Source organism: Apodemus sylvaticus, chromosome 1 (genome assembly GCF_947179515.1).
Source record: "Apodemus sylvaticus chromosome 1, mApoSyl1.1, whole genome shotgun sequence".
Classification (NCBI taxonomy): Eukaryota; Metazoa; Chordata; class Mammalia; order Rodentia; family Muridae; genus Apodemus; species Apodemus sylvaticus.
Window position 1 is genome coordinate 64,340,326 of NC_067472.1, and position 14,883 is coordinate 64,355,208.

Consider the following 14,883-nt stretch of genomic DNA (forward strand, 5'->3'; position numbering starts at 1 on the left):
ACCCCGAGTCCCAGCTTACACGCTCATTTTTTTCCCCAGGCACAGGATTGGCTAAGAAGCTAAGTCCAAGAACAGAAGCATCAACAGAATAAGCAAAGGCATTTATTAGAGAAGCACTCTCAGACCTCAGTGGAGAAGGGTGGAGACTACTGTCCATTCCCATTTGGGCCCTTCCTCCTCATCTAGGCCTGGAGCCCCCCTCCTACCCCTTGCAGGCTACAAAGACCCTACACAGGAGCCTTCTTCAAGTAGTCACACCCCCACCAGTGACAGATCTCTGCGTTTATAGCAAGAACAGTTCTCACTCCTAGCAGGGTCCCAGACTCCATCCCAAATGAATACAGATCTCTGCTGATGGTTTCAGGAGTCACAGAATTGCCTTGCAAGGTGAGGCAGAGTCTGCAGGATACAGGGGCACTAGGTGAGGATGTCCTGAGCCTGGTGTTCCACCAGCATCTCCATGCTCTTCACATCAGTGCACCAAAGCTCCAAACGGTCCTTCATCCCCTTGATCTAAAGGCAAATCAGGGTCACATGGGTATCAGCTGCAAGGGAGACTGGGGGCGGGGCTGAGTCTCTAGTTCTTTTTTGGGGAAATGCTAAGGGCAACAGAGCTGAAGATGGAGGTGTGTGATGGAATCACCATGCCAATTCTGATCACGAGGACATTCGAAAAACTCACATGAAAGAAAAAAAATGGAGGAAATCACAGGATTAAATGTCCAGGAAATATGATAGGGCATGGGATCAAGTCACAAAAGCAGGAACATGTCTGATAGGAGTACCAATTTTAGGATTAGGAGGCATCAGCAACACAGCCAGCACTGTTGTCACAGTAAGCCTATAAATGCAGGGTTCAGACCTCAGGCCTGCTTTCCTAGGCCTTCACAGCAGTAATCCCATCTGCAACACCTCGTGTGGAACAGTGTCCGCTTTCTAAATGGCTTCCATCCACATAAAACTAGGACAGCACTGGTAAACCCCACACCCACAAAGGGCAGGGGCTCAGCCCCCTTACCTGCTGCAAATCCAGCACTCGGGGCTGCACCCACGTCATGTGAACCCGCTTGTCCACCTCGTCTATGCTGCCTCTCACCAGCCCCACCGAGAGTGCCTTCATCACCAGCAACTCCACCTGTACAAGGGGCTTCATGAGACACACTGGGAGCACAGTGCTCGCTGAGGCCAGATCACTGCCAAGGGTGTGATAGCACTGCTGCTGTGACCCAAGTCTAAGAACTATACCTTGTTGACAGTGATTTTGGCACTTTTGGCAATTTCTTCAAAAGTGAGTTGTCTGTGGTTGGCAGGCCGCGTGAAAGTCATCTGAAAAACAAAACTATTTTTCTAAGCAAAAGTGGTCACAGAATTGTTTTTTTTTAAGAAAAAAAAATACTTTTTTGGGGGGGCGGTTAGAGCTGGAGATACGGCTCAGTGGTTAAGAGCACTGGCTGTTCTTCCAAAGGATCCAGGTTCAATTCCAGCAGCCACAAGGCAGCTCACATGTCTGTAACTCCAGTTCCAGATGATCTGACACTCTCATACAGACATACATGCCACACATGCATACAAAACATCCATGTACGTGAAATAAAAATAAGTCATTAAAAAAAGGTTCCAGTTTCTGGCTGTTCTGAACATAGCTGAGCAAGTGTCCTTGTGGTGTGGTGATGGGTGTGGTGTGGTGGGTGGGTGTGGAGAGTGGTGCGGTGTGGTGGGTGGGTGTGGAGAGTGGTGCGGTGTGGTGGGTGGGTGTGGAGAGTGGTGCGGTGTGGTGGGTGGGTGTGGAGAGTGGTGCGGTGTGATGGGTGGGTGTGGAGAGTGGTGCGGTGTGGTGGGTGGGTGTGGAGAGTGGTGCGGTGTGGTGGGTGGGTGTGGAGAGTGGTGCGGTGTGGTGGGTGGGTGTGGAGAGTGGTGCGGTGTGATGGGTGGGTGTGGAGAGTGGTGCGGTGTGGTGGGTGGGTGTGGAGAGTGGTGCGGTGTGGTGGGTGGGTGTGGAGAGTGGGGATGGGAACAGGAAGGCTCAGGTGTGGGGAGGGGGATGGAGTGAGAGAGTACTGGGAGAGACAACTGGAATCAGGGCATCTCTGGGATGAGCTAGAAACCCAAGGCAATGGAAACTTCCATTAATTGATGAGGTGACCCTAGGGACTCCTAGCACTGGGAGATATGGAGCCTGAACCCACCATGTCCTGTAACCAGACAAGACTTCCAGTGGAGGGACTAGGATACCAACTCAGCCACAAAATCTTTGACATATAATTTGCCCTGCCTACCAGATGTGCAGGGGCAAAGGTGGCAGAAATTATGGGAGCAGGATTCCTAATGATATTCTGCTATACTCATAGATTGGCATTTAGCCCAACTGTCAAGAGAGGCTGCACCCAGCAACTGATGGAACAGATGCAGAGACCCACAGTCAAACATTAGGTGGAGCTTGGGGACATCCCAAGGAAAAGGGTGAGGAAAACCCACAAATCACGCAACCTGATCCCATAGGGGCTGACAGAGACGCAACTGCCAACCAGGCAACCTGCACGGGAGGCCTTGGGCCTTCTGCATGGTGCAGTTGTGCAGCTGGGTCTTCCCGTGGAACTCCTAACAGTGAGAGCAGGAGCTGTCTCCGACTGCTGCCTGCCTTTGGGACCCCTTCCCCCCTTCTGTGTTACCCTGTCCAGCCGTAAAAGAGGAGGAAGTGCCTAGTCTTATCATAACCTGATATGCCATGGCTGGCTGACAGCCACTGAGGCCGGCCCTTTCTGAAGAAGTGGGGAGGAGTGGATGGGGATGGGGTGGGGATGGAAGGTAAGGTAAGGGCTGGGAGGGGCAACTGCAGTTGAGATAGAAAATAAACAAAATTAATTTTTTTTTTTTTGGTCAGAGGTTGCAGTTGTTCTGTAGGGACTTGGCTGCGCATGTCTTTAATCCCAGGACTGAGAAGGCAGAGACAGGCAGCTCTCTGTGAGCTGGAGACCAGCCTAATTCATAGCAAATTCCAGGCTACGATTAGGATGAAATAGTGAGAGGCTGTCTTGTTTAAAAAATACTCCAAAAATACAGATTGTCTTATTAGTACCATATTCAAATACTCCAATCTTCTTAAGCTAGTGTCCACCACACACAAGGTTTCAATGCTCAGAGAAGGTTAAAAGACAAAAGCAACTTTAAAGGGACTTTTGACAAGAACAAATACTCATTCTTTGATGGCAGTTGAGGCTCCCGAGCCCTTGTCCAGGGACCACTGTGGACAAAAGGAAGGAAACTGGAATTGCACATGGCAAATTTCCCACACGCTCATATTCTACAGGAGAACACACAAAAAAGGCCAGGGACAGAAAAGAAAGGGTGTGTCATGAGGTCAGTGGCAGGAAGAGACAGTCAGCGGCTTTAGGGTCAAATAGGCAAGGCCAATTACAAAGTGTCTCCTGGAGCCTGCCTAAGAGTCAAACCCACGGGCCAGCAAGATGGTTCAGTGGGTAAAGGCGCTTGCGGCCAAGCCTGGCAACCAGAATTTGGTCCTTAGAACCCATCTGGCAAAAGGAGATAACTGAGTCCCACGAGTTGTTCTCTGATTTCTACATGTGTGTACTCTTCACTCACAAAAGAATGTTAAAAAAAAAGTGTAAGATCCAAATTCAAACCTAATGAGCAGAGGAAAAAAAAAGCCGGGCAGTGGTGGCACACACCTTTAATCCCAGCACTTGTGAGGCAGAGGCAGGCAGATTTCTGAGTTCGCGGCCAGCCTGGACTACAGAGTGAGTTCCAGGACAGCCAGGATTACACAGAGAAACCCTGTCTCGAACAAAAACAAAACAATAAATAAATTAATAAATAAATAAATGGAGGAAACAGCTAAGACTGGGGCCCTGAGGCGCAGGAAAGAGCAGGCTAGCTAGCTCTAAGCACGCCCAGCACTACGGACAGGGATTCCTGAGAGCTTCTTACCTCCATCAGGCACAACAGCTGGATCTTCCTCAGAAGCTGGGCTTCGTTGGCTGCTAAGTCAGGCTGCAAAGTCAGAAAGACAGAAACATGGGTTCTGAAACTCTACTATGTGTCAAAGAAAAAGAAACCGGGAAAGCACAAGCACTATATTGTGGGGTAGCTGAGGCTCACACTGATAGCTCCAAGTGACACTAAACCCCTTTGTCTCAGAGAATTTAGAGAAGAAACTGACAATCTGTCTCTCAAGACAGCAGTGTAAGAAACAGGATTTACTGCTGTTCCAAACACCACCTACGGACACCTCATGACTCTTGGCGGAGGCACCAGCAGCCAAGAACAAGCCTGTGTCTGAGGCGGTCGGCTGAACCTGCTGAAGGCCTGATGGCCTGCGCTGAGTCTAAAGAGCCCGTGATTAATCTGCAACAATCTCACCATGGTGAGAATGAAAACTCATCTTTTTGCAAGTCTGCAAGCTTGTGTGATGTCACACCTGTGTTCCAGCACTGTGGGGCGAAGGCAAGAGGATCACATGAGTCTAGGAATTCAAGACAAACCAGAACACAGAGAGACCATGTTTCAGAATAAAAACAAAAACAGGTTAAATTCTGCTACGGAAAGTCCCAGTAGGGACATTTCTGCAGATATCCCAGCATCTTTTTTTTTCTTATAAATTGTTACAGCAAGCTAGTTTGTCTGTATTGTCTTCTTTCTTTTGTTTTAAAGTAGGGCCCTCAACTCCTAGTCTCTAGTGATCCTTTGACCTCAGCTGGGACTAGAGGCATGAATCCCAGTACCTGGCCCCACCTTCCTTTGAGGTGGCATACTTTGCTGACAGATCAATCCACAATGAGACTACAGTTAAGGCTTGCTGGAGCTGGTATTTTCTGTCTTCTCAAAGCCCCTTCCCTCTTCACTCATTCCCATCCCATTCTATTACACCCCCCCCCCACCACTCACAAATTACAAGTTTTTATTAAACAATAAGAAAACCCAAAGTTTCAGGAGACATAAGAACATAACCATATTTCCTACTGCACTTAAATTTTTGAAATATTTACTTCTAATAATTTCATTTTAAAGGAGATGCTACTGAGGTGGGGAGAAGGCTCAGAGACTAGAGTGTCATGCAAGCGAGAAGAGCAGACTTTAGATCCTTAAGAGTCAAGTAAACGCCATGTGGGCTGGGTGGCGTGGCCACTCACTTGTAACCTCAGCCCAAAAGGCAGAGGCAGGAGCTCCCCAGAACAAGACCAGGCACACAGGCAAGGTCGGGCTTAAGTGACAGAGCCTATCTCAATGAGTAAAGTGGAATGTGACAACAAAGATTCCTGGTATCAACTTTGTGTTTCACATGCATTTGGACAAACATGTGAACATGCACAAACACATACATGAACGCACACTATACATATATACATGAATAAGAAAAATGCAAAATAAAGAAACAAAATAAGGAAGGCTTACCTTACTGTTAAGCACCTTTGGCTAACTGCTACCTTAACTTAGTGTTAAGTACCTTTGGCTAACTGCTGCTACTTCTCTTGGCGGGCTTCCTGTTCTGCTCTCCCTGATGCGCTGTGGCCCTGGGGACCGCCTACTCATGTTGGCCACACTTTTCAGTTCAGCAAATGGGCTAAGTTTCCTTGTCCTCTGTCCTCCTGTGTCTTCACTCACTCACGGTTACACAGACGCTCTTCCTTTGGGAGGTCTATGATGCACCTCACCCAGCACAGACAGAGAAGCATGCGGTGCCTTTCATGAACAGCACTGCAGTGACCCAGACCTCTACTGTCCTGTTTCTGGGAGAGCAAGCCTGGCCTACCAAAGTCCAGTCTATGCCTAGACCCTCTTGGCTATCTGGGGTGTGTGTAGGGAAGAGGCTTAGTGAATCTGTGTTGTAAGAGTAGACACGGGAGGGGAGGTTGGGAGGGGGGCGGCCCAGGAGTGATATTATTAGATGTGGCCTTGCTGGAGAAGGTGTGGCACTGTGAGTGTGGGCTTTAAGACCCTCATCCTAGCTGCCTGGAAGCCAGTATTCTACTAGCAGCCTTCAGATGGAGATGTAGAACCCTCAGCTTTTCCTGCACCATGCCTGCCTGGATGCTGCCATGTTCCCACCTTGATGATAATAGACTGAACCTGTAAGCCAGCCCCAGTTAAATCCTGTCTCTATAAGACTTGCCTTGGTCATGGTGTCTGTTCACAGCTGTAACCCTAACTAAGATGCAGGGGTACATGAAACCTACCTGCTGGCCCCAAGCAGACTTCAGTGTCTGGAACCTGTCTACATCACCACTATTGAAAGCATACAGGGTGTCAATCAGCCACTGCCGGTCAGTGTTCCTCAGTGACTCCAGCACAGGGTGCATGAGCTGTGGGGACAAACAGTTAACTGGTACACAGTCGCACTTTCCTCCTCCCCACTGTCAAGGGCCAGGCCAACTTACAAGTTCTCCGAAGTTAAAAACTCCCTCTCCAAGAAGTCCAGCAAGCCCCAGTGTGAAGGCTCTCTCTTGTTGTTCTGACACTACAAAATGATACAGCCAGTCAGAGCCCAGTCTTGGCTGGCTTTATAAACCCCACACAATGAAGCACAGAAGCCATTCTTGGAGTGGTACTAGTACCAAACTTCTTGAGCTACCTCTACAAACGCACTGGAGTTCAGGTTACACCAGGAGCTGTGTGTATTGGAATTTTGTGGGAATCCACTTGTATAAAATTTTCTCCATAAAGACATGCGACCTCTTCACTGTTCAGTTTGTATTACTGCCCGGGACAACAGATTCTTTCCTCCCACCCCGGCCCCTGCCACTCAGCTCTCTCACGGTTCTAACAGTCTGCAGCTCTTCAGACTGGAATGAGTCTGCTTTCTCCTCTCTTGGCTGCAGCTGTTGCTTTTATATGTATTTCTGTTTGTTAACAGAGAGTAATCAAAGCTTTCCTGGCATTCTTAGGAGCTGCCAGTCTCTTTACCACCAACGGCACATTCAATAAAGTGGTCAACTTTTTCGTTCAAACACACTCTCCTTGTATTTTCACCCAAACTCTCAGGCTACTTTCCTTCATCCTCAGATTCTCAGAAGATTATAAGTTATTCCCACAGGTATGAACATTTTTTAGAGGAGAGGTCTCAGCTATGGGGCTTTTTACATGCCCTTCACCCTGTGGAGGGCTGGAGAGGCACATCACGGCAAGCTGGCTTAGCTACTAATGTGGGTCTACAGAGGAGTAAAGGGACGAGAAAGATGAGCTTGCATGGGATTTGACTTGGTGCTGGAGACAAGTATGAAACCTAAAATACACAAAACTTTCCACCATCCATCATTAGAAGTGATGAACACCTGACAGAGCTAAGATCTCCTCTCTTCAGCACTCCATAGCAGCTGTGCTCAGCCAGGGCCTCCCCGAGAGCTGACAACTGTGAGGGCCCTGGGTTACCTGGTAGATCCTTGATGTCCACACAGCCCAGAAAGCGTAGGGCATCTTTATAGTAGGACGCGTGGTTCCCGATTGTTTGATAGTATTTACTGGAGAGATCATAGAAACGACTGTGCACTGATGTCACGCCAGGGAGATTATTGAGCATCTCTTCAACGTCCTCGATGGTTTCCTACACGAGAAGTAAAATTGTCTCCCAACTTAAAACATCTTTAAAGTAATAAAAGATGGAAAAATCTGAGCTATCAGGGCAAGATTGATAACATTAGTTAAACTGACTATATTAAAATAGAAAACTTTGGTTAATCCAAAACACAGAAGAAAATGCAAAGACAAGCTATAGACTGGCAAAAGATGTAACTCAGTATCCTATAGGGGTAATGAGCAAGGAAATATGAAGGACACAGTAGAAAAAGATAGTAACAGGCAGTTAACGAAGTAGAGATGTGAGTGGAGTTGCTAGTAACCCACCACCAACTGAGAAATAAAAAATTAAACCACTACTACTTGGCCACCACCGGGTCATGAAAAATTAAATAGTGTGAAAATATCAAAGGCTGCCAAAAGGCTGCCAATGGGGCACTTCAGAGGTACTTGTGAAGTTTTGTAGAACAACTCACACTCGCACCTTTACACACACACACACACACACACACACACACACACACACACACACACACGAGGGGACTGCTCATGCACAAGGAGACCAGCCACTGAAATGCTAACACAAAGAGCACCTGGATACAATAAATGGCCTCAATCCTTTTGTAGGAGAACAGATACATATGCTGTAAAACAGTGTATACCACACAGGGGAAAAATGATTGGTCTACACATATCAACTCACAAATCTGGCTAGGGAAGACTAAGATATCCATCCTAGCTAATTTATCAATTTGAGAGGATCTAGAATCCCGTAGGAGACAACCTCTGGGAATGTCTGTGAAGGACTTTCTAGACTGAGGTAACTGAGGCAGGGAGACCTACCCTGGATGTGGGCGCTACCCCAAGAGCGGGTGCTGGAGTAGTAAAATGGAGCCAGTGCTGAGCGCCAGCATTTCTCTACTCTGCTTCCTGTCTGCAGACCCGTGGTAACCAACCACTTCTTGCTCCAGGTGCCACACCTTCCCTGCCACAGTGGACTGTATCCCTCACACTATAAGACAAAATAAACCATCCCCTAAGTCCCCTCTCAGGTCTGAGGTCACAGCAACAAGAACAGTAGCTAGTGCATGGGGGCTGAGATTGGATCTATGGAGACGAGCAGAGCCTGGGGACACATGGTCTGGTTATTGCCCATCACAGTCCTCCTCAGTGTCATAGCTAATACCTCCAAACAAAATGTAATCAGAATAGACGTGACCTTGGACTAGGAAGCAATAAGTAAGACCTTTTTAGGGCAATGAAAACAAACTGTCAACTACCAGTAATGGTATTTTTGTTAACATTATGGTTACCAAATTAAGCCAAAACAAAAGTACACGCAGTCTTTCAATAAACCAGGTGGACTGACAATATTATGTTGGTTTCCCTGCTACCACTGTTTATGTCTGTCTCCCAAACTGGACAACAATGCAAAGGGGCACAGAGGGGCTGGAGAGACAGCCTAGCCACTGAGAATATGTGTTGCTATTGCAAAGGACCTAGGCTCAGTTCCTGGTCCCACATGGCAGCTCATCTGGCTGTAATTCCAGTTCCTGAGGATGCGATGTTGTCTTCAGGCCTCCATTGGCACTGCATGCATGCGGTGCAGACAAACATGCAGGTACACACCGAAACACATAAATATAGACAGAAGAACAACAATTCAAGAAGAAGAAAGAGAACAGTAAAACACACTGCCTGGCATGATGAGAGCCCATAGCCTTTGCATACTGAGACCACATGGAGTCCTACCTGGACAGACAGCTGTGGTCACACAGGGAATGCTCTTTGTTTAAGAGTAAATGTCTTATCAGCAGTTTATCCTTAAATGGGAAAACAAAACAAGACCCCAAACCACCCAAACCAAGCAACCAACCAGGCAGAGGTGGGATACACAGACCAAGGCGGCAGTACGTAATCAATAGCAACATCTCAGTTAGAATACCAGAGTTCTTAGGCTTTTTTTTCTCCCTGTAACTTAAAATATCTTCAAGAAACAGTCAAAGAGGAAGAATGTCCGCACTACTCCTCACCTTCGTGGCCTGCAGATCCCCGATGTTTAATTTCAGAGCCCCGATTGCTGTCTTACACAAGATCACGGCTTCATCACTACTTTTTACCTGGAAAGATTAAGAAAACAAGGGAGGTTCTGCATTGGACGACCCCCACTTCCGGTCACCCTTCCTCAGTATCCCTCACTGTCTGACTCCACCTTTGCTCTGGCTCTCTGGTCCCTGAGTTCTCTCTGGTCCCTGAGTTCGAGTGGGCACTGTTTCCTGGGTGCTTAGCCCACCTGCGACACCCAGGCGTCCCCACTTCCGGTCACCCTCCCCGAGTGTTCCATCTCACTCCGACCCCATCCTTGTTCCTGCGCTCTGAATTCCCAATTTCCTGTGTCTCCTTCCTAGGTGTTCAGCTTACCTGCAACCCCCTCCCACGGTTCTCTCCGTGTCCTCGATGTTCCTTTCTCGTCCCCAGATTCCCCTATACACCTGGTCTCCAGGCCTCCTGCCATCTGGACTCGTCTCCTTGTCCTTCTATACTCCCAGCCCTTCTTTCTGATGTTCATTCTTTACTACTTGTGACTCTGATGGTTTGTTGAGGGAGAAGAACTGGGGTGGGGGGTCTTAAAAACAGGGAGAGAGGGTCCTGTCTGGGTCCAGGAGGACCTGCTGCAGAGAGCTGCTTGTAACTCTAGGCCCAGCTGCCTGCGCCCTCCCCCTTCAGCTCTGGCCACCACTTTGTTTTCTGGAAACACAGGGCTCAAGGCGGGAGGGGTGAGATGTCTGAGCAGGCTGCTGGATCCCCTGCCGGTCCCCCTCTGCCTCAACTTTGTGCACTAGTGACTTTTTCAATAAGAGATGGGATTAGAAAGAATGAAGAAAGAAAAAAAAAAAAGAAAAAGAAAAAGAAAACAAGGGAAGCTCAGAAATTTAGGAACCAAACTTGAAAGGCAGGTGCTCCTGGGCACTGACTTGACTGAGACCAGGAACATGACTTCCAAGAGTGTAGACATAAATCTAAGAAATCACATAAGTACTAGAAAATGCTTCTCAAACTCCATACTCACCTTCTCACGAGTCTTTTCCAGAAAAGTAAGAGCCACATTAGGATCTAGAATAGAAACAAGAACAAAGTCAGACCACCACCAGCAGCTTCTTACCAGTTAAGACATCTTCAGGCAAGACAAATAGTAACATTTCTCTCTCCGATTATCACAAACATATCTCAATGTACCCCAGTGGCCTACATAGCTCAGGTTGTGCTTACTGCCTCACCCCAGTGTTGGGAGTACAGAGGTGCATTACTAAACCTGGCCAATTTGGTATTTTCTATTATGAAACAGAGGCTTACCAGTCATTTGTCTAACCACATGAAGAATTATTTCTACCAGGGACAAAGGGTTTACCCTGAAATAAAAACAACCGTTTTTTAGTGTTAAAAAGCAGTAATGTATTTATTCTCAAAGTAAAAAAATGACAAAGGGGGATTACCTGTGCTCAAACTCACTGATGAAGTTTTCATAAAGCTGCAAAACCAAAGATGGAGAATTAGTACAGAATGAACGTCACTCTGAGAAACCAGAGCACAAAAGCTGCGTCCAGGTACAGGCGCAGCACTAAGACTGGCGAGTGAGAGTGTGAAAAGCACGAGGCCGATCACACGGGCAGCACTGCCTAACCTCTGTTGAGTGATGGACTTCTGTGAGTCCACATAACGCACATCAACGGATAGTGAAGAGACCAGAGCTCCCAGCCTTTAGAATCAGAGCACTGTCTATAGGAATCTTAAGAGCTGGGTGTGGTGGCTTTCACCTTCAGTCCCAGCACGTGGGAGACAGAATTTCAGGCCAGTCTGTCCTACAGAGCTGGTTCCAAGTCACCTAGGGTTACACAGAGAGACTCTGTCTCGAAAACCAAAAAATTAAAAAAACCCTGCCTAAATATTAATTCCTACATTCTTTCTCTAAGGTACTTTAAGAACAACTGGGCCAATGTGAAGTGTTCCAAATCAAACAAAACAGAGTTCCTTCAGATTTCAGAAGGCTAAAGGCCTTCTAAAGGCTCATAGCACTAAGTTTCTTAGCCATTCAGCATACAGGAATATGTCTTCAGACACTAGGCTAGCACTATGGACACACCACGTGTGTCAAATACTGAGCTTCCAAGCTGCTCCTCCACTACTAAAGAAGACAGAACAAATGAATGACGATATTCTTAACTTATGAAAGACAGAAATGGGCTGGAGAGATGGTTCAATGGTTACAAGCACCTGTTGCTATTGCAGAGTTCTCATCACCCACATGATGGTTCACAACCCTCTGCAACACCTATTCCAGGGGATCTAATGTCCTCTTCTGATCTCTGAGAGCACCAAGTATGCCTATGGTGCACATACACATGAAGGCAAAACATTCTTATACATAAAATAAAAACCATCACAAAAAGAAACAAAGTTGGGGAGGGGGCATATCAATTGAAGATTAGAAAGCAAAGAATATAAACATATATCACTAAGATATAGAACATGTAGTGTGTCATTTATCATTCCCACATAATTCTGAATATCCAGCAAAATCTTTAGGCTTACAAACAACTGCATATTCTCAAGGGTAGTAAACTGTCAAACTGATAAGTAAAAGCCATAAAAAAAAAAAAAAAAAAAAAAAACAACTCACAACCCCAGGAGGTAAGGTAGTAAGGGGCAAGCTTCACTGTGAGCATTAGAAGATCTTCAGCAGAACCTAACTCAGGCTACAATTACAGACTAACTATCTAAAGTCAGACGGTGACAAGAAAGGCTCTAGAGAGAAGGCTTCTGGTGAGAAAATTCCTGGGTATTCCTCAGGGAATCTGATGAAGCATGGGAAGGAGTGTGTTATTTTTTTCTGCTGATAAAATTTAAAAAATGCTCCAATAGAGAGATAGCATAGTACAAAGTCCCTCTCAACTCTCTCACCTCCAAAAGATGAGGCATTCTGTTTTCTATACTACTCTAGCCAGAAATCTCTGGGCAAGTGGAACCTTTGTGCATGGATGGGCTGGGAGATCTGGGAAGTGAGGGGAGCCCTTTAAATCGTCCCTCTCCCTAGCAGTCTTGCTTCGTAACCCAAACTAATCTTAAACTAATGCTCTTCCAGATTCAAGTTTCTAAGTGCTGGGATTACAGGTGTGCCACTGGTCCTGTTTCTTTCCTTTTTTTTCCCTTTTGGTGCTGTGTGTGAGGTGCACAGGGCCCCGTGGATGGAAGCACATACTTCCATTGAGCCATTTACCCAACTCTAGTCTAAATTTTTAAAAATCAGAAAGTTTGTTTCAATGTGATTTATTAGCTGTAACCTACAGTGATTTATCTATGTCTATTACATATGAGAAAGAGAGAGGCTTTCTCAGTGCTATCGAGAAGGGACCAGTGCTTACAGCAGCCCTTAGCACAAAGTGATTGTTGAAAGACATAGCTCAGTGCGACTGCCATAACGCTCACCCCTTCCCCCGCTCTTGTCTTTAAAAGTTCGTGAGCAGAGTTGGGCATTGCACTGCATGTGTTTAATGACAGCATTTGGGAGGCCAAGGCTGGTGGACTGTGACTCCAATCCCAGTCTGGTCTCCAGAGAAAGTTCCAGGTCAGTCAGAGCTACACATAGAGACCTTATCTCAAACAAACAAACCAAGCAAGCAAGCAAGCAAAAATTATGAGCAGGGGCTGGAGAGATGGCTCAGTGATAGTTAAGAGCATGTTGAAAACTGAAATTGGGTCCCTAACACCTACACCAGTTGGCTTACAACTGCCTGCAACTCCAGATCCAGGAGATCTCTTCTGGCATGCGTGTGTATACACACACACACACACACACACACTCTGATGTGCACATACACATTAAAAGTAAATAAAAATTAATAATAATAGTTTGTAAGTATACTCAACATGTGACCTGTATGGTAAGTCATTACCTTAATGAGACCATCTCCTTGGGCAAAGCACGGGTCCTGCACAAAGTCAAGCACCTGAAGTGTCAGCTGATGCCACAACCTACAAAACAAAAAGCCCTTCAGTCCCATACACTAATGTGAAGTAACAGATGCCTTCAGCCCTGATGGTCCCATCAAACACTAAGTACTACCCAGCTCCCACTGCACAGTAGAGTAGTTAAAGCCAGTGCCAGCTAACTCAAGCTTATGTCTTAACTGACTCTGCTACCACTTGGTCACTTATTCTTTCCAAGACTCAGTTTTCTTAGGTAACAATGGAGAACCCTTTTTGAGACAGCTTCCACACCCACTCTGAGTGTCAACGGAAAGAACTTTGGAATTCTACAGCTATATTTTGAACTCCATACTCTCTTACTTATTAGCTGAATACCTCACAGAAGAATAGAAAACTGATATTCAATCTCATCTGTCAATGGGAAGGATGAAATATGCCAATAACTTAAAAAGGACAAATATATGAACCTTTAGGACACTGAAATACCACATTTCACACCAAGACTAAAGGATAATATTTAATAATAAAGTGTTCTGAAAAACACAATGTTACACCATATATGCAGCTACATACTAAACACTGAACAATTTCTCTTGAAATCACTAAGAGTTTTAACTGCTGAACATTGTCATGTGGAAAGGTTCTGAAGAAGAGGTGTTTCTTCAGAGGAAAGCTCTTTATCAATGTCAGCAATTCGTAACTGTTCTGAAGTTCATCCTGTTTTCAAACAAACTCAAACGCTAAGATCCCTTTAGTGGCAAAAAGGCCAATGTGAAACATATCTGAAAATAGGGGCAGGGGGAGATGAATCGATGGTTGTAGACAATCACACAACGGCTTAGTACAGGCTACCAGGGCTGTGTCTCAGACCTTGTGACACCCTAGCTTTAGAACTATTTGCTTGTCTGAATTAAGAGCTAGCATCACAGGCCAGCCCGGGCCTCCTTTAGTTAATTAAGAACATACAGAAGACAAAGCTTAGCAACTTATCAAAGCCGGCAAGGCTGGGACGCAGGGAGTCTAGATTCAGAACCCTGGCAACAGCTCTGCTCCTTAGGCTCTCGACCCTTTTTCTCCATAACCCTGACCCTCCGGACTGATCGGAGCCTCTGGCTCTCCCAGAGCCCTCTCCCTCCCGCCCCAGCCTCGGAGCTCACTTCTTCGTGTACAGCTCTTCCAAACGGTGCCAAATGGCAGCCTGGCCCGGCCCGGAGCTCTGACTCTGCTGTAAGAAGGCCGGCACATCCTTCATGCTTGCAGAGAGCTGGGAACACAAACACCAAGCAGTCGGAACCGGCAGGGATGGCGGACGGAAGTGCTCGCTCACTTCCGGCACCGCGCCGCGCGGTGCATGCTGGGAGCGTCCCACAA

General features: G+C 46.6%; 1 protein-coding gene across 1 annotated transcript; it reads right to left on the reverse strand.

The window, feature by feature from the left end:
- Positions 1–82: 82 nt before the first annotated feature.
- Psmd13 (proteasome 26S subunit, non-ATPase 13) lies at positions 83–14,857 on the reverse strand. Its single transcript, XM_052195984.1, has 13 exons — positions 14,670–14,857; positions 13,479–13,557; positions 11,022–11,056; positions 10,882–10,937; positions 10,598–10,641; positions 9,561–9,647; positions 7,384–7,555; positions 6,393–6,472; positions 6,192–6,317; positions 3,946–4,008; positions 1,246–1,326; positions 1,019–1,135; positions 83–513 (listed from the first exon to the last, which is right to left on the reverse strand). Exons 1-13 carry the CDS (start codon positions 14,762–14,764, stop codon positions 418–420), a joined length of 1,131 nt encoding a protein of 376 aa, XP_052051944.1. The 5' UTR covers positions 14,765–14,857; the 3' UTR covers positions 83–417.
- Between the last annotated feature and the right edge of the window lie 26 nt (positions 14,858–14,883).